The sequence below is a fragment of the Fundulus heteroclitus genome, unplaced genomic scaffold (assembly GCF_011125445.2).
Source record: "Fundulus heteroclitus isolate FHET01 unplaced genomic scaffold, MU-UCD_Fhet_4.1 scaffold_156, whole genome shotgun sequence".
In the NCBI taxonomy this organism is placed as follows: domain Eukaryota; kingdom Metazoa; phylum Chordata; class Actinopteri; order Cyprinodontiformes; family Fundulidae; genus Fundulus; species Fundulus heteroclitus.
In genome coordinates this window covers 29256-50188 of record NW_023396568.1, presented here as the reverse complement: position 1 = coordinate 50188, position 20933 = coordinate 29256, and the positions used below count along the sequence as shown (strand labels likewise).

Below are 20933 nucleotides of genomic sequence, written 5' to 3'. Positions count from 1 at the left end.
AACAGCCTTCTGAAAATTAACTACAAGCTCGTATGTGCGCTCTCTTAGCCCCTGACATTTTTGTTGATTTCCATGAGGGGTATGTGCTTACACGTCTGGCTTCTTAGCACCAGTAACGGACATTGCGGGGTTCGTAGGCAAAACCATCTGTGATAAGAGGCTTACAGGCTTCTTTTCCGACCTCCTTCCTTACTCACTGCACTATTCAGACACCACTTATCATGGTGACCACTAATACACTCCTGCTTTGGCAAAAGAGTCCTCACCTAATAAGGGTATTAGGATGGAGCCAAGAACCCATACAGACATGAAACCCCATTAAAAAAAGAGTTTGGTGTGTTTATCATTATGATGAGGAGGAAAGTCATGGGTTGTATGATGTTTTCATTCCGCTAAGAAAAAGACAAATAAACGTACCTGCAGAGACATTGCAGTGGCTGGTACTGGGTCTGGAAATGAATTTGTTGCCTCCTTACCACCAACATGTTCCACAGTAAAGCCCTCTTGCTTACAAGAAAAGGAATGGAAAAAAAAAAAAAAACTCCCTTCATACGGTCACCATCCCCAAATCAAGAGTCACTCTGAGAGACAACAAAGCAGCACTGTTTTGTTGTTACCATAATATATCTGTTGAGTCGATATTCAGGTTTGTCATCATTCGCGATCAGGCCTATTGTGTTTACGCTTTCATCACTTCCTTGCTGTTTTATTATGTTCTTAGCCCCTTAGCCCCAGGATGTCCCAGAGTGCCGCACTTTGGCAGCCCACTACTCCCTAAGGGACGGGATGGGTTAAATGCAGAAGTTTTACTGGAATTTCTGTTGCAATGATAAACAAAGACTAGAATAATAAAGGGAAAGAGAAACCGGAACACAATAAGTTTGAATGCCTACAGCATTCACACTAATGGTTATTATTATTCTTAGGACTTTGAATATTTACAAAAGTTTCCCAGGAAGTCCCATAGACAGTATAGCCACAATTTGTTTTACAAAACAATGTCAGAGGTTTGTTATCTTGTCAATACACCAATTCTTCACCCACCACAACCTGAAAACATTTGGTGATAATTCACTCGTAAGTATAAATAAATTGGAATGCCATTTGGTAATTTAACCACATGAGCTTTACTTGTTTACTGAGTTCTCCAGATGGTTTTGGATGCATTAGACTAAGGTCAGTGTGGGTCTGGACAATCTCCCGCCTGGTAAAATAACAGATTTCCTAGGAGACTGAAAACCAGTCAGGCAGAAACAGACATATAAACTACTGCAGCGTAAATAAAGGGTCATCCAAGCCAACTACTACACCAGAGGTGAGAAAGTTGACAGGCAGGTGGATGGATGAATGGATGGATGTGGTGAATGTGTGTGTTTAAATGTGTGCGTACCAATAATTTTATCCTATCAGTGGATCTCTTCTCAGGGCTTTAGGCTGTGTGCACATGGATGGAGCATGACGTTTTAAACACAATACGTGTGTATTTGTGGTTGTGGGGACTTACCATTTAGGTGGATCTTATTTTCTGGGCTGTGCACCAACACCGAGCTAACCGAGTCCAAACTGTCATAGTTGCTGCAGCCGAGAGGACCTGTTCTTGTTTCTGTTACCTGGGAGAAAAAAAAGAAAGAATATCAATTTAAAGTTAAATGTGGGGCGATTTTTTTTAAAAAACAAGTAGAACTAAACAAGGTAGATGTATGTTACTGTCTCTTAAGATTTAGGGTTGCAGTTTGCAGCAGTTGTGACAGTAGGCAAAAAACTAGATGAAGTAAAGCCCCCTGAGAGCAAAATAAAATAAAATAAAAAATCAACAGTTTTTCCTTTAAACTCCAAAACCTGCTGCCCCAGCTGTCTGTGATGTGGGGGTTGTTGTATGGAGAACAATGTAATCAGAAAAAGGAGAGAAAATTGTTTATGAGTGAACTTTAAAGCAGTCATATCAAAGGAATGGATGCTATATTGAGTCAGCTAGCATCCAAAAATTGTGTGTTTGTTTATGAGGATAAGCCTGATGCATCTATTTTCTTTCAAGCACTCTTAAATTTACCTGATTTGGGGTTGTGTAATGTAGGGAAATGTGGATCCATTGATTTAAAATAAGGTTTTATTAAAAACATTTCTGACGTTCCTAAAGAATTATTTATACCTTCATTTGACAGATATAAAACAACAAAACCTCTAAAAGTTTTGTTTACATCATATAAAAAATACAACAAGGGCATAGTAAATGAATGTTTGTTCTTCTTCTTCTTCTATTGTAGCACCAAACTTTGTATGAAATACAAGCAGAGTACTACCCTATTCCTCAAACAGTTTGTGTTGTCACATCATGGCGCTTCCTTCATATATCTCTACAGCTTCAGCGTGGACATGAAATACACAGACATAAGTATTTCTCCATCTCTTTGCTTACCAGCATGACCATAAGGATTCCTTATTCATTTTCTAGTAAACACAAGACAGTCTCCCATCCCATCACAAGGTCAAAGAAAGGCTAAAGCTGCTGTTACACTGTTTGTCTACGCCAAATAATCTTTTTTCCTGTAGGTCTTCACAAAAAAAAACTAATTTTTGTGAAGTGAAATCATGTCATGTCTGTGTAGATGTCTGACTCTTTGGATGGGCTGTTGTATTGTATAGTGCATATTTATTTAGATTAAGGGTATACAATTCATATTTGAACTGGTTGGTTCCTGAATTATACTTGTTAATGATTATAATATCTGTATTGAATCAGGAATCACAAGTCTGAGGTCTTCGTTAATTGTGATCATATGAAACCCAACACTGGTTGCTGCCAAGTGAAGACATTATTAAACACAACAAGAAACAGAGGCAAATTCAGATGATCCAGTTCGCCTACTTTAATTAGCAGACTCATTGGAAACACCTCAGACTAAAATCATTCCGTTTACTAACTTCACCCACAATGACTGTTGTGCTAACAGTAATAACAGAGACTCCAGTCAAAAAGTTGTGCTATTCACACAGTAGATAAAACAGTCAGATTGGAAGCAGAAGAAGAAAACAGCAGCAACAAAACATAACTCAAATGAATTGCATCATCTTAGTAAGTGAGTCAGAGTATCCCAAGTTCTTAAAATGAACAATTTGGAACATCCATTTCACAATGCACCTATGCATCGGAATGGGTACGATAAGTTTCCCATGACCATCTTGAGTATTTTTTACAATTACATTAAGCCCTAAAAAAAAGAGTTGAATTACTCAGAAATTGGAGTTAGGCCAACAATTATTCACACCCCTGGCAAATTTAAGTGTGAAGTAACCTTTTAGTTTTACCAACTATGTCTCTCCTGACCAGAAGTTACATTAATGCTTTTGAGTCTTGATTTGTATCTGACAGAGAATCTGTGGAAAGAGCTAAAGATTCGGTTGATGGCACAGATCCCTTCCAGCCTCGAAGACGTGGAGCTCATCCCCACAGATAAATCATCAGCATGATTTATAAGTGGAATATAACTGGAAACATACAAAAATGTAGACAGAATTAAGCATTTATTTTGTTCCTTTGATCGAGCAACATACTTGACCTTTGAACTTCCTGTTTAATGACTGTTTAAAAAATAGCTACATATGTGGCTATTAACCATGTTTTAATGTATTTGTGTTTATCTTCTCTTTTTGTAGAAAGTAGTCATGTCAAGTCAAGTGCTATGTAAATAAACAGGAACTTACTACTTACTAGCAATTCTAAGAAGTGCTTCACTGTTGTAATGAAATAAAGATTTCACCATTAGTAACTGAGAAGGGTATGGATAATTTTCTGCATTTTGTCTTTTACATTGTTTTATTATTATTTAAGAGATACCGGTCTCATTCTTAATTAGAAGAAAACATCTTGGCTAAATAAAAAATGCATATAAATAAAAATTGCGGGCTTAATGATGTCACTCAAAGCTACTATACCTTCCTACACCATTAAAACAAAGGGGAGATTTACGAAAGTGTGATACAAAAATAAATAAATAAACATGCATAATCAGACTCACTGCTAGGGATAACATAGAATCCAGAATGTTTTAAATTGTGTGGTACAACATGCAAACTCGACACAGACAGGCCTGAGCTGACATTCATATTGAGAATCTTCAAAAACTATGCTATTATCCTGCCTAACTGGTTACCCATTATCAATGCAGCTGCACATGTTTTTTTTACTCGGTGTCTTATATCCTTTATTAGTGAGGTATTTATATATAGTTAAATGTTCCTGAAATAACTGACCATTATTGTCTTCTTGCAATGTCTGCTTAAAGCAATTCAGAATGGATCAATGATGAATTAAGCACAATTACCACTATATGCCACAGAAAACAACAGGATTCTCCTGTGAATACGACAAAACCCCTGCTGCACACTTAAAAATACTGAACAACAGAAGTACTGAGCCTGCATATGGGAAAAAGACTTCCAAATCCTTTACAGCGGCGCAAACGTTGTTTGGAGCATTTTCTGTCATTGGGGAATAAAACCAAATTTATGCCCATGTCGGATGTCTCTGAAATATCTACTATGAAGGTCCATAAAATATTTATTTCAGGTAAATCTGTGACCTGGATATCAGTACTTCTGATTTGCAGGAAATATATGAACAGTGTTGTTCCAGATTTCTCACATAAGTTGCATTGCTGGAGGGTTGCTTATTGGAAAACAAAGAATAATCAGAGCGATGCAGAAATAAAGACAAGTCAAGTAGACAAAGAGAAAGAAAGAGGGAAGAAACAGGGTTCTCAAAAAGAACGAGTATGAATATGACAAATGATTCATTTCCTATGTGAGTGTTCAAAATAGCACAGCCTGAGAGGATGGATATGGCCTCTAGCAAAGCTATTCTTCAGCTAAGTGGCCTATCTGGAAAAAGATGCAGCCTGTGCAGCAGTCTTGTTGCTCATATCTTCTCACTCTGCTTGCCTTGAGATTGCATCTATTATCAAAAGAAATAGAAGTTATCCTTCAAGGCACTATGGGTGATACACATCTCAAAAATCTGTCAAATATATACAAAAATTGGAGAGAGAAAGACAGTACTGCGTTCAAGTTAAAGATAAGAGAGATAAAGGCGAGAGGCAATGGAAGATGTGAGAAACAGGAAGAGGCTGTTTTAGCTTGTTTAAGCAAGAGATCTCAGAAAACCACCTTTTTGAATAAAGCTCAACATTTGGCTCCTATTGACATTTTTATTGATCATGCAACAAAATGTCTTATCTGTTTTCTTACTTATTCTCCAAAGGGGTGTACAGGATGAATATAAAGTGCAGTCCCCATTGCAGGCTAAAATACAGTTTTAGGTCTTATTTTTAAGATTTGACTCATACCACCTTCTTGTCTTCACCTCAACACCTCTTGGCTTTCACAGATCGGTCTGTTTTTTCATCAAGCTTAACAGAAAACAAAAAAGCACGTTTTTCAATGTTATCTATCTTGTTGTCAGATGCACAAAGCAGAATTTAGATAAACTTTAAGGGACATAACTGGAAAAAAAGAAGCATTTCAAGAGTAGCACTCAACACCAAGACAGCAAAGACTGAGTGGTGTGCAGGGACTTTTTTATTTGCTATATATTCTGTGTTCAAGGCTTCACAGTCAGCAGCTGACATTGAGCAAAGCAAGAAAGTTAACTGGTATGCTTCCTCTTCCTTTTTCTGTGCTGATTGTCTTTTTTCCCCATCAACCGTGACCTGTGATTAGCCAGTTGGAATCTGACACGGAACTCATTCCCAGTCAATGAATGTCTCATGAACACGTGCTACCAGTTTGATGTTACTGAGTAAAGTAGCTATTTTCTATTTTAGAGGGCTGTTAAAACATGAAGACAGAGGAAGAACAAGATAAGCAGCTATTTAAAAGGAAACTGTATTATCTATGCCAAGACATGTCTCAGGTTCTTTCAGGCTGCATGATATTGAGAGAGAACAAGACTTTCAGCAGATGACAGGAAGCCTGAACGGAGCAGCCAGATTGTTGCTTTTTTATCCTTTAGCCTTAGTCTGTCATGGAAAAATTCTGGATTTGTAAATATTGGCTTACAATGTTTTAGTGGGTCATGGGCCCTTTGTGTGGCAAAAAACTTCTAAGAAAAAAACAGTAATCTGAGTTTTATTTTTGACAGTTCTTACCTGTGGTGTCTCTGCATTTGGGGCCAGTGGGGGCTGGTCCCACCAGAAGTTGCTGTGGAGCTCTATGTTCACAATAATCAGTGGCACTTGATCGTTTTTTATTCAGTGAAGATAACTTTAGTTTATATTTTATAAATAATATTAATATAGAATATAAACGCCTTCATGTCTTTTTTTAATTAAAAAAATGAAAATCAAAGAACAATATTTTTTCTGTTGCTCTATTTAGTTTTTCCATCTTCTGATCAGAAAATCAAATTGTCAAAATACGCACATACCCATCTCCCTCACTGAAAAAAAACAACACAAGGCTTGTCATCATCGCAGCCAGTCTCAACGCAGAGAGATATGAAGAGAGATTCTGCAAGATATCCTCCAAGATAATGCTTGCCCCCACAGAGCGGGGTTTATCACAGATTACCTCCAAGATTTGGGTGTGTGGGAAGGATGAAAGCCCTGTCTGCAGCCCTGACCTCAACTCCTTTTAACTTCCTGTGTTGTTCCCTTTCCACTGTCCCCTCATGCATGATCAGTATGAAGAACTGTTGAAAAGTTAACAACACCATGCAAATGACTGTCCACAGTTGTTACCTGCTCATTTAGGAGGAGGGATTTCTAATAAGTCAGGAGCTATATTTACATGAACACAAGTAATCGCAACAAAGGCCCGATCAGAATGAAAATGCGTGACGTAAACATGGCAGTTAGAATATTGTGATTGGATTAAGGTCAACTGGAACGACATTGTCTTCGAATGAGACGGGTGGTTTATGCAGATTGTTAATTCGACCAGCACTCATCTAAATGCTTGTTTGGATGCCCTGACTGTGCATGTGTGTCTCTCATCCTGTAACACAGGAGGACCAGCAGCATGTGTTGCTAAGCCCGGTGCTTTATTAGCGAATGGAGTAACGCCTCCACCGTTCTAAGAACATGGTACGGGTCCATTCAGAGCGCTCAGAAGACAGAACGAACACAACGCTGTGCTTGTTTACATATGTAATTGTTAGTTTTCTATGTTTGTTTGTATATGATTATTCATTTAAGTTTAAAAAATTAAAACCTTCCAAGTTTTATTTGGCACAGACGGAAGTACAACCTTTTTAGGTCAATTAGGGACTGCACATGTCATGGTCCTTATATTGTGACTAAAGCCTCCATGTAAAGGTAAGTCTTGATCAGATTAACTGAGTTTTTGCCCATTTAAACAATGTATTTGGAAAAATTTGTTGCTTCAAAAGTACCCCATGATATGTGTTTTAATCTGAACACATTTCAATCTGATGGAGGAATTTTGCGCATGTAAACATAGCTGGTGACTGAATGCAACCAGCTGGCTTTCCCTTATGACAAGGATCCAGTTAGAACATATGCTTCTGAATCTGCCTTTTTTTTGTATAGTGCCATGAGACAAAACGTATTATGAATTGCTGCTTTGTGAATAAACTGAATTGAACAGTTGTGGGATAAACCAGGTTGTGCTGTTCATGTCATAGTGACCAACACAATCACACTGGTTGGCGTATGTTAAATGCCATTTGAAGAATGACATGCCAGTGTTCAACCAAGCTGATGAGAGAGGAGGTGCCGGGCTGCTGTGGCTGCGTATGCTTCTTCCACATGTAACTGAGGCCCCTGTTTGATGAATGAATACATTTTTTTTCATTGCCTTTTTATAAAATTTATTTTTTTCATCAAACTTCAATCATTAAATTCAACAAACGTCACAAAACAAGAGTCAATAGAGAAATGGGTGGTTTGGCACTGGCAGAGAGAATATGGCTAGTGTTTTTACAGCCCAGCCCATGTACTTAACTCAAACCCACAAATGAATTTTCATTACAAACGATAAATGGACATAAACAGGCTTTCTAATTATGAGACACATTGCCAGAGGCATCATTGCAAGAAAGAAATAATCAACTAAATGCAAATTTCCCTACTTTTCTGCCAAGCTTAATTAATGACCCCTCATAAAAAGAATACTTGAAAAAAAATACATTACGCAGTTCTTATACCTTCTTTTATTATAGTTCTGAAAGAAATTTCAGGTCTGTCTCAGCAGTTCATAGTTTAAAAAAACGAGACTGTAAATCCACCATAAACAACTGACCAGAGCTTCTATAGCTATTGTTACTGTATGTCAGAGACAGTTTAATAACATCCCACTAAATGTCTTACCCTGTTAAAATGTGGCCAAATAGGTCTTACTTAATGCAACTATGTAGTTATTTCCTATCTTCATGTATTTTAATTATACCTCAAAGCTAGACATTTTTGAGTCAACACACTTTCTTTGTCTGCAGGGACCATGAAGAGTTTTCAGCTTCGCTCTCCGCTGAGTACACGCTGGGCTTTTAGTACCTCCCGAGAGGAACTTCAATGACAATTCATCTGAGAGCTGCCACCCCCGTCTCTTAGTTTGTTTAAAACTCCAAAAGAGCTCTTTAATGAAACGATCAATCAACCTTGGATATTTTACTTTCAGCGATCACTCAGTAACACGCATTATCAAAACGTCTCAGGGCCGGCAGCATCCCCCCAGTGATAATAAAGGTGTTCAAAGTTCAAATAATGTGAGAATCCCTTGTTCCTTTTTTTTTACATCCAAAGTATTTAATGCAACACTGCTTCTATCAAACCGTTGCTGTAGGTGAAGCAAATATAAATCATACTGATTTTAAGTGTCTGGTGATTCTGAATAATTCCACATTTATCCACAATTTAACCACAGGGGTCATTTATAATTGTTTCCCAAAGTATAAACAGAAAAAAACAAAGACAGGTCTTAATAAACTTGCAAAAGATGAATTCAAAGGAGACATCACATTTCTCCATCTTTAACTTATTCTAAATGGGGTTCCTGTTAAATCTGTAAATATAAGGGTGAGTGGACAAGTAACACATTATATTAAAAAAGATTGTTCCATGCATTGCCAATAGACTGAGTTGACTTGTGGATTTTACAGTTAATTAATGTACAATGTTAAGCATAATCTTTCAGCTATGACACTCCTGTCCCATGGAACCACTCCTAGTTTCCTCTCTCTTTAAGACAGTCTACTAAAATCTTTCTCTTAAAGCTTGTTTTTAGAGTGCCTTTTCATGTTTAATCATGCTGCTTTGTAACTCTGTCAATATTTTTTTTGTGCAATTGCTGTTGTCAGGAACTTTCTTTCTGCTAAAGGTGCACTTGATCTGGTGCTGTTGTGATCGGCTGTGAGTGTTTTAGGGGAGGGCTGCTGACGGTGTAATATCTCACTTTTTGTTTGTCATAGAAAGTACTCCTGGCTCATACTTAGCTTTCTTCTGCTGGATGACTTTTCATGCTAAAGGAAAGTTTTTCCCTTTCTGTTCTCATCAAATGCTTGTTTAAAATAAGGGGTTGTTGCAAAGTCAGTGACATTTTAATCACCAATTTATGATCAACTGACTTAGATTGTGTTTGATGACATTGGGTTGATTTGAAATTTATTTGGACCTATTTGGACTCTGTTAGAGCAACCAAAAAAGGGTTCCAAAATTACTCAGATTTGTGAACATGTGGTTATACTACTACACGGTGAGATTACAAACCTTTTAAAATCACTTCTTCATTTATTATATGATGCAGAGTTGCTGTTATGTCCCACAGCATGTACGACAAGATTTTTATTTTTTATTTTATTTTTTTTTTTAGATTTGAGATATGATTGATAAACACTATTGGATCAAAGGATTGTTGAAGAATAAGAAAAAAAAGGGGAAAAAAACCTTTGCCAAAAAAATAAACTGGCAACCTTAACTGTTTCCATTATCTATATTCAAAGTGTATGCATTGTTGAAACTATTTTATTTATTTGGGATTTAGGCTTTCACCTTTAAGGTTGCGGTGCATGATTAAAATGCATCAGTTGTAACATTTATTTAACAATTGCTGAGGTGTTTAAATAGAAATCAGGCATCTCAGTGAAGTTGCTGTTTAGTTTCCAGGCTCATTCTGACTTTACACAACTTCAAAAAAAGGAACAAAAAGAAGAAAGAAAAATAAACCCAAAAACACAACAAAGAAAGACATCTTGTTTGCATCACATAAAGCTAGTTTCTGCCTATAACCCCGAACGGCAGAATTCTCACAGACACAACACAAACTCTTTTCTCAGCAAATGATTTTGCAAATGGATATGTGGCTAAGATTCATCCGCTTTCTTTGTGGCGAGAATGATGATATGCTTTGCTCCAACCTCCTACTGCCTGCTGCAATGACACAAAGCCCAGTGGAAAAACATGGACGCAGGTCAAGTACGTCCCACTCAGTTCTCCTTCCTCTTGTCTGATGAGTTAGTGGGAAGGTATAAAAGGGGATCCTTTTCATGGCTTTTATGTCTGTGTTTGTATGCAGTTTTCATGTCTGCTTTATTTATTTCACATTTTGTTTTCAACGCACTGACATTTTAAAATGTGATTTATTTTGTTGAAAACCATACATTTCAGTTTTCTCAAACGTATTATGTTTAGGTTATTGGGCTCTTCTTCAAAATCCAGCACAACCTTTTTCATACAGGCTTCAGGTTTAAGAAACAGTTGCATTTCTGTAATTTAGCTTACTTCAGTTCTAGTTATGCTTTAGATTCTGTTTTTATTTCATCCCTCGCTCTGTAGTTGGGTCCAGCTTCTAACAACATGGTTGACAAATCAATTGCCTTTACTCATCAGTAATTAGATCTCCCTCAGCTAAGGCTGTAAACAGAGACTGAAGACAACTTCTCTCTAACGAATACACACTGGAAGAGAACCTGCATTCTGCTCATCTACCAGCCAGATGTAACTTCTGTAGTTGCAAAATCTCCATTTGTAAATAAGTTTCATATAAGTCTATTATTATCTGTGATTATTATCTAATATAGTCACACTTAAACTTAATATTATCATTTGATGTGCATGTACTTTTGCATCATACTAAAACGTTGCATTTTTACTTGAACTACATAAAACATAGAGCAGAAAATGGGACATTGGTACATCTGGTGTGTACTCACTAAATAATGTTGTTTAGGTGGTAGCTATAGCGCATGATTCACCTCACCAGGATTTCTTAAAGACTGCAGAGTGAGATCTAGCTGTGAATTACTCTAGCAAAAACCCACAGTACCTTGGAAAAGTATCCCTTGAACTTTTTCAGAATTTTTCAGGTTATAACCAAAAACTTTAATGAATATTGTTGGAGTTTGTATGATAGAGCAGCACAAAGTATTTGCCAAGTAACTGTGACGTGGAGAGAAAAGCAGTTGTGCTTTTCAAAGGATTTTCTTGGTAAAAATCTAAAAAAGAGTGGCCTTCACATGTAAAACCTCATGCCTTGTAAAACCATCTTTCTCTGCCATATCAAATGGAAACCTTTGGGACTACGCCATATTTAACTGTGCACATTTGAAAACTGATATATTTCCCTATTTTTCTTTGCAACATAGCATGAGCTCAGTCAGATTGATGGGAGAGCATTTTGCAGCACCAGTTTCCAAGTCTTGCTACAGATCTGGAAGGTCAACCACTACCTCAGCCGTAAATCTTTTATGTCCTCTGACAAGTTTGCCCTGTGGTTGGCTCCATCTAATATACCATCAACTCTGAGCAGCTACCGTGACCCTGAAAAAGCATTTGACGATGGTTTGCTGGTGTTCATTTTATCCATTCGCATTTACATGTAGCGTATTATGGGTTTCTCTCAACACAGGCTTTCTTCTTGCCACACCTCCATAAAGGCTAGTTTTTGGAGCCATTTGATGACACACCCTTCCACCTGAGCTATGAATCTCTGCAGCTCCTCCAGAGTTACCAATCCTTCTGCAAGGCACGGTGCATGGCTTAAACAAAACAACCTCCAGGCACTAACTGCTATGAGTCTATATGACTTTGCATTGAATTATACCTCGACATTCAAATAATCTGTCATTTAATTGGATTTACTGTTTTATCAGTAAATTCATTTGCTTTTTGCTGCTCGTATTCTTCTCCTCTGCTTTAGTAAAGGCTCGCCACATTAAAAGTTTTTGAATTCAGACCAAATTCAGTAATTTCTTTTAGACAGGACAGACCACAATAACCAAACAGCCATTAAAATGTATAAATAATGAGGAATTTGATGAATACCATGCAGAAGTTATTGCTACAGCATCAATACAGAATTTAAAACAGTAACGATTTAGGCAGCCTTTGAGGATTTCCATTGTTGTTTTCTTAACATAGAGCAGAGGCCTTTCAATGGAACCAGTTCTGACAGTTTCAGTTCAGAGTGGAGGGCTTTCCAAGCAGAGGGGGCAGAAAAACTGAAAGCTTTCTTTCTCGTTTCACTTCAAACGTCAAGAGCACAGACATACAAAACATTATTTGAACATAAGGCAATGCTAGGGAAAACAGTGTCACCTATTAAAGACAGATCAGAGAAAAGCTCAAAAATGATTTATTGTCTCATGATGTAACATTCAGGAAAGGTAAGCAGAGCTAAGAGAGTCAGGGTAGGGTTCATTTACATACTTACATCTTTGAAAAAGAAAACCTGGCGGTTACTAATAGCACTTTTCCCAGCAGAATGGTGCACTGCAAACTCAGTAGAGTTAAATTCTTACTTTCTCGGTTAATTCAGCAAAATAAATGTATCTTTACTGTTGAAAGATGTTGCATTTATAAAGCAACTTTAACTTTTTCCACAACGCTAAAAGAGATCGCTTTGATGATCAGATTCTCTTTTGCTAATTTGTTATTAAGATAACGTTCCTACATGCCTTTTTTAATTATTTAAAATTACATTTATTTTCATTTTCAAAATCCCCTTTCCCCAAGGGTAAAATTATTCATTCCAAGAGGCTTTTTGCTCCCTGTCTTGTCCAACCATTCGAGTCAGTGGGAGAGCAATGGAGTGCTTTGGGCTCCATTTTATAAGGGCTCTTGGAAACAAAAATGGTCTGAGAGCCAACACAACCTTTGCATACTGAGTTTTCAGCAAGTGGAGGGTACTCGGACAAAATACTTATTACGTACAGGCTTCATATGAACTTGGCACTTAACCAATTATATGTCATTTCAATCAAATTTGTTATTTAAGTTGATGAAGAGAAGCACGGCCCACCCACCCACACACCTGCTGTCGCCACAGGAAAGCCCGCTTGTGAAAAATATATTTCTTGGTTATGCTATCCTGGCAGTCACAGGGGAAATAAGATAATAAGATAATAGGGGCTTTTATCCATTTTTTTTGTGTATTTAACCAACCAAGTTTAACCAACTGTGCATCTCAGCAATTTTGACTTAAAATAAATTTTGATTTCATCTTAATTCTCAGAACTGAGGTCTGCCATGTAAAGGTGATACTGTGTGTGTGTGTGTGTGTGGGGGGGGGGGGTAGTTTTGGCCTTAAACGGCTGTTATACCGTTGATTTGACAGTTTTTCTTAGCAGTAAAACAAAACCTTTAAGGAACATTTTTTGGACTAATATTTTTCCTCTCACACATAGTCCCACTGCATATTTAACACACTAAGATGCTGTAAATTAGACCAGATGGCATATAATAGGGTAAAATATGTACCTGCATATGTGTACAATTCCCTGTGGGACCTTAGAGAAAGTTGACATTTGCCATGCTGTGCTCCCTGGGAGACTTACAGTCCATGAACCATGTCATTAATCTACTCCTGCCTCTTTAGATAAAAAAAATGCTGTTTCCTTGAACCCCTTTTTAATCTCTTGAACCTTGAAACCATGCACTGCAACAATAATCTTTAAAAATGATTGTTTGTTGGAGCTGTTTGTTACAGGCGCAGCGGCGAGCGATATCACCCTGAGGAAGAATTTTATGAGAGTGTTAATGTTGGACTGTCCACCCTCATGATTGTTTGGTTTAGAATCTATAAAAAAACAAATGAAAAACAAAAAAAAAAAAAATAGCAAATAAATGTGTGTTTGGCAAATAAGCGCTGCCTTTGCATGCACAATCTAGTGTATCCACAGAATCCTGAAATGAACATTTCTCAGCAGGAAACTGAAGCAAAGACTATCCATCTGGATGGGTACTGTAAGTACATGCTGAGTAAATGAGTGCAGTACCTTAATAGCAGAGGTGGCAATCTGGAGGTGGTGGAGTCGCCTAAGGGTGCTCTCCCGATCGGTGAAATAAGAAGCCGCCAGCTGATGGAGCAGCTCCAGAGACACCACAGAGCTGTTGCTGTTGCCCTCGGACTTCTTATTTAGCTTCTGCTTGTCCAGGAAAATGGTCAAAGACTCTTCTCCTGTCAATCAAAAATTGTCACATCAATTTATTAATCTATCCCTGATTAGAAAAAATTTTTTTACATATCTCCTTGGCTATAATTTTTTATTCAGGAATTTTTAAGGTTTTTAATTGTGTCACCATGTTTTTTTTCTTTGCTCAGTCATTTAGATGACTTACCATTTTTCTAGACCTAGTCCTCTTATAGCAAACGACTACAGGCCATTCACCATTAGACAATTATTTTACTTTAGTCGTCTGTGAGTGACTACATCTTGTGAAACTCTTTACAATTAGCTGGGGAGGAGTGTGATTAGAGATTAATTTTGTAATATTTGCCATTCAAAATGAATTTTGACAAATTACAGTAACACTCCTTATGAAACCTACATACTTTTTTATTTTAATGACAGGGTGAAATAACAATAATATCCATGATTTGCCAGTTTACTGAAACCTGATAATTGTTGAAGTTCTGAAGTCAAAGCTTGCTGGCAGCTCTGCTTTATCTGGCAATTACCCAAACTCCAGCATTCGGTATTATCTAACACCTGGGAATAAATCTGGTCTCAGAGCAGCATAAACGTAAGAATAAGGTATCAGCACTTTATGCAAAGCACACATGCTACACAATTTAACATGTGTGCATTATGTAGAAGGTTTTCTTATTTTCTTATCTTTGTATTTGCATCCATCCAGTGAAACATCATGGGGATAGATTAGAAGAGCCATGTGGTCAGTCACCTCAAAAGGCAGAAGCACTATCCCAGTTTCAGTGATCGCAGTGCTCATCTGGTCCAAATGAAGTGTGTGGAAAATCCATAAGAACCAGAACAAGGTTCTATTTCAAATGTGTGTTAACCTGTCAGTAATTTGAATACAGCTCTTAACGGTACTCCTTCATTTTAGTTTTTTTTTCAATGTGTCAGGAAGGCAAGTAAAATGTGTCTTATTTACATTATTTAGGACATGCAACTGCATGTGAAAGTCACCACTTATGCACTGATCCAATGTGGGTTAAACAACTTTATCTCCAGCCAAAACATTATGGCCGTTTATAATAACAATTAACTAATATGCATAATGTGAGCACGAACCCAACCCACCTGTGATTTGTCCATTGATCCATAGCAACAATTTGTGATAAACAACACTTTAAATACCATGAATAATCAATCACACTTCAGTAAGGGCCACTAATTGTTGTTAATCTACATCCTCTTGATCAATCCTGTTGGGACTGAAATAGGGGATTAAAACTGCCACTGTCTCAAATGCCTTGCATAGCACTATGTGCTAAATTTAGCAAACAAAATAAATCTGTTTAAAAAGCACACATTATTTTCGGAAGCTATCATCTAAATCAGAGCAGCATGATGACTTTGCAGTTGGGTTTAAATCTGGGGCAGGGCATTTCACTGTGGTGTTTGTATAGTCTCCCAGTGCATGCCCATTTTTCCCCCTTGAGAACTTTGTTGTCGTTCAACAGCTCAGGTTTTAATTGGGCCAATTCAACTAAATATTCAAGACAGTCCTTAGCTGTGAGTATGTGCATGCTATGGTTATCAGTTCTGTGTGTCTAGGCATCATGATGGAATGGACACTTGACCATCACTACAGGCGTCTTACCTATGACACAGTTTTTGTCCATTGACCGCTGCAGATGGACATCAGCCCCCTAAGACCCAGAACATGAATAAGTGAGCATTAAAAATGGATTGGTGGTCTAGTTGAAAGCCAGAAGGCTTTTAGACGCAGCGTTGTGTTGCCAAATGTTACACTTACATACTTAGCTTGTTGACAGACAGAGTTTTTCAAAGCTAACCTACTTCTGCTGTAATTTATTTTTACATTAATCAGTCATGGGCTGCCCAGTGGTACCATTATTACCCCTACTGCCTTCCAGTAGTAAGGTTCTGGGTTCAAATCCCAGCATGGAATTTGAATGTTCTCCCCATGGATGTGTGGGTTTTCACTGGGTACTCTGGCTTCCTCCCATAATCCAAAAGCATTGCTGTTACATCAATTGCTTACTGTAAATTGTCATTATGTGTGCATAAGTATCTGTGTGGTATGACGCAATAAGACCAGCATACATGATTTAACGGTTGAAGGTGTTAGTTATTAAAACATGCTGTGACTGGTGACACTGCCCCCTAACCTTTGTGTTTTCGGTGCGACTGGAAATGGTTGGCAGAAAGCAAGCAGGTACTAAAAATAGTAGCGGTTCCACATAACCATTTCTAACGAAAAAAGCAACCCGACTCGTGGTACTAGTGCAAAAGGGTGCTGTTCTGTAACTGTGACCTTCCTTGGGTGTACCCTGGCAATCTCCCAATGACCTCTAGAAATATGCACCAGCCCCCTCGTGACCATACATGGATAAACAGGTTTAGACAACGGATGAATGGACGATTAGTCCAATAATCTAATGTTAACTAGGTCCTTCAAACGTGAAAGCTCGGCTTAGTCAAACAGCAACTGAGAACGTTTTGAGGTGTTTTCGAGTGTCTGGATTAGCAAGATAGTATTAAATCCCACCCGCTGCTTATCTGCTGAGAAAAGGCAAATATGATAAGGAGTGCAAATGTCAAATTAATATCCCCTCTCACCCTGTAAAGCAGGTTTGTTTTAACAATATAAGCAATGTTATTCAATGGTTCTGATTCAAAAGGTGTCTCATTATCGGATGTGCCCCTTCTGCTTCTGTTCCACAGAAACATTTATCTTATCACACGACTCCTGATCAGCTGGTGATTGTGACCCTTGCATCACTTACCATTTACGTTGACGCATTAAGTAGTAGATGTCGTGGTCACTTAATCGGGTGGCCTTCTGTCATTCCATTAAGTAATCCTATTATTGCAGACTGATGTTTCAACGATACATTATATAGACTTAAGATCATTATTTCTTTTGTCAAACATGTCGATACTGCTCAATTTATAATGATAAAAATGACAATTCTAAAGCTCCACAGCTTCATTAAGTGAATTTACTTGCTTCCGCATAAGCAAACTGCATTTCAAAGATTGATGAAGCTGGCAACACAGACTAAAATAAAACAGCAATGGAGGAAACTGGGCAGAACAAAAATCAGATCAACATCAAGAATGTGCACTTTTGCTCTGCTTCAGTCTAATCAGTATGCAGACTGGTTGTGCACATTTAGCTAGGGCTGTTAATTAAACATAAGAGTCTACCTATCAGTGTGACACTGCATTCATCTCTGCTCTGTCTCCCACATTCAGGCTCCAGCACATGCACTGAAAGCCGACTCCTCAGCAAAACTGCGTGATGGAGCCATTTGGCTACTTTTGGTAGAAGTACCCTGGATATATAGCAAACAATAGTTTTGTATTTTGAGGAAATTTTTTTTTTTTACCTTATATTTTTACTTTATTCTGCAGGGGTCAACGCTGAGTAAAGCTCCAGCATATACTTATATGGAGAGCAAGATCTTAGATACATTCCTTTGCTGTTTACATAGAGACCTACAGCTATGTATATGTCCTTCAATGAAAAAGGAAAAGGGGAATTCTTCCATCGAACAAAAAATACTGGGTAAATGCTTCAAGGTATAAGGCGGGAATCTAGCTTTCCTTTCTATTTGTCTGCAGAAGCATACTGACAGGATATCACTCCTATTCCTAGAATGAGTACCTCTTCTATTTTGGTGTGCCCAATCAATTCCAAAGAATAAACACCTGCAGGTCCTTCTTACCTCCCAGGGTAGCAGAAACCAGGAAGTGGGTTCCGTACTTCTTGATGAGGTTTTCGTTGATTTGCTGCAGGCTTGGCCGTCGCCCCAGTAACCGCAGGTTGCGTAGGAACTCTGGTGCTAAGGGCAACGGCGCTTTGAGGAAATCTCTCTTCTCTGTCGCCAAGCTGTTCACCTTCCAGTGGCTGAACTCCCTGCAGGTATGAACAGATTTACAAGTGAATGCACACTGTGTCCCATGGTTACTTCACCAGGCCACAATCCAGGGCCTGCATACACAATGACGGTTTTCCAGAATGTGCCTCGCCTCTATCGAGACAGTTGTAAGTTATATAGCGTTATATCCATGATTGATCACATCTTTCTATCTTATAAAATCTGCTTTCGACAAGGAAGATGAAATAATATCTAAAGTGGTGTCTATATTTTAGATCTTGTGTCAACATGTGATTTATCAATCCATTCTTTTTTCTTCAAAGTTATTCTGCAATACACAGTCCATCTGTCCAGAAGTTACCAACAAATCTCATCCATTGTCCACTGGAGATAGACACCAGTCCCAATGCAAACCGAAACAGAAATAAGAAAGCACAGAGAATGGGTCATTCTGTTGTTGAATGGATGCCTGACTACTGGTTTTGTTTTAGTTCATTAAGTCCTACGTTTTTCTTTATTGTGGAACTTAATCCTGTATTAATTCATTCTGCCACCTTTATCTTTGCTCTCTGAACATTGTAGACTCTTAAAATAATGAGAGAGAAGATTGTGCCAGTTGACATGATTAAACAGAAATGGTATCTGTTAAAGACAAAACACCAACTTTGTGGTAGTGATGGGTGGATTACATCAAAGTCAGAGTGATCATGCACACATTTCTATCAACGTTTATGACTTATTTTGCTTTCTGGCCGAGTAGGAATATATGTAGATGAAAGCGAATTTATGGTGATTTTCTCCAATACATTTATTGTGTACAAAGAGAACAGAAACATCACATGTAAATGACTTGGAAATGCAAAAGCTATACAAAGACATGATCATTATGCTAACACATGCATAATGTTGTGATTTAAATGTTTAAAGGACTTTGTATTATAGATTATTTCAGCTTTGACCTGTGTGAATTGAATTTAGAAGTTCTTGGCAAGGGTTAACTGGCACTGGCTAACACATTTCAGCATACATAAATAAATCCTTATTTTTGAAAGTCAAAACTGCTTTAATTACGATATTTGTTTTGGAGAAGAAAGTTGCAGTAAAAGATAGCAGTTAATCTGACAATATACATAAAAAAAAAAAAAAACAAGACACTCATCCCTATAAATCATATTATTGGATGCAATAGCAGCTAATCTTTTTTTTTCCAATCGTAATGTTCCTTAGTTTGATTTGTTTACTGTAAAGCAATATAGGTGCTATATAAACCAATGTTGACAATTAAAAGTTATAGTTTGAGTTCATTGTATTTATATATACCACACATAATAATAAAAAAATCGGATTCGTTTTTAACATTAGTCATTTTTCAATCCCCAAATAAATAAGTTAAACGAATGGATCTTTCAAAGGCTTTTTCCAGTCTGCAGCATCACTCATCGAATTGGGAATGCAATTCTAACATGCCTCCTCCAATTACATCTTGTTCAGTTTTAAATAATGGCTCCAGGGGTCAGAACCTGCAGTTATGTGTTAATTAGAATCACAATATTGAAGTAAAAACTTTTTCTTTATCTGTATTCTCTCTTCTGCATCTGCTGTGATCGTGGCGGAAGATGGAACACCTGGGACCTGACACGAAATAGGTGCAAATTGCTCTCATCTGCTGTAATCAATGGGAGGGATTGTTCCTGCATGTCTTTTGTGAAAACTGCTTTGTGCAGTTCAGAAATAAAAAAAAATGGAAGCAGAACAGATGCATGAGTCATTCTGGGGTACAACAAAACAGAAAAAGGAAGAACTACACATTAACTCAATAATAATGGGGATTTGTGTTCCAAAATTCTCTGAAAGTAGGTTTAACATTTTAGTCATGTCAACAAATTTAAATCTTCAGAAGGCTACTACTGTGGGTGGGTGATTGGTGATTATATGTTGTTCTGTAAATGCAGGCCACAAGATTGGGATTCAGACGTAATGCCTGCCATTGCCTTAAACTCAGAAATCCGAAAAGCTAAGTTTGGCTTGCAAAGTGAAACACTTTCAGCAAAAGTAGAAAACAGCAACAACAACAAAATGGTGCTGCTTGATTTAATGCATGATAGAGAAGAGTCTTTGCTCTCAGTCTTGCTCATAATCTAGTCTGCTTACATTTGACTATGTAAAATATCAGTTCTGAATGTGCTAATTAATTAGACAGAGTGTTACCACTGGGGGAATCTTAATCAAGCAAATTAGGATTTACCACTCTTTAGTCCCGTGCTTTTGCTGTTTGGCTAACTGAACGATTAGTACTAGCAATGTATTAAACTTAAGGTTATATTTTTTTTAGAATTATGAGCCTAAATAACAACATTCTTTCAAGTCTTCAGGAATATGCTTCTTTAATGAGGACTTTGGAGTAGTTCTACACTTGACTTGTTGTGAAATACAAAATGTCTTTGCCTTAAAAAAGTTTGTTGCTGTTCTTGTTACTTTGAGTAAAATAACAAATTTTGTATAAAAGAAAACCCAACTCGGAGATTTAATATAACATCGCCCTGTGTTGTACGTTGTTGATTACTCCCTACCTAAATATGATAAGGATTTTATTCAAGTTTTCTACTTTTTTATGGGTTTTATTGCTATTCATGACAAAAAAAATTATTTTTGTGGATTTTAATTGTCAT

The 20933-nt window shown here is 37.4% G+C and overlaps 1 protein-coding gene across 1 annotated transcript in view; it reads right to left on the bottom strand.

The window, feature by feature from the left end:
- The window catches only part of brinp2 (bone morphogenetic protein/retinoic acid inducible neural-specific 2), a gene marked incomplete at its 5' end in the record, with an annotated part of 106761 nt that extends 88459 nt beyond the window's left edge, over positions 1–18302 (bottom strand). Inside the window, 3 exons of the mRNA XM_036129326.1 lie at positions 1505–1610; positions 14225–14406; positions 18112–18302. Coding sequence (XP_035985219.1) covers positions 1505–1610; positions 14225–14406; positions 18112–18302 — 479 coding nt within the window. The remainder of the gene's footprint in view (positions 1–1504; positions 1611–14224; positions 14407–18111) is intronic.
- Between the last annotated feature and the right edge of the window lie 2631 nt (positions 18303–20933).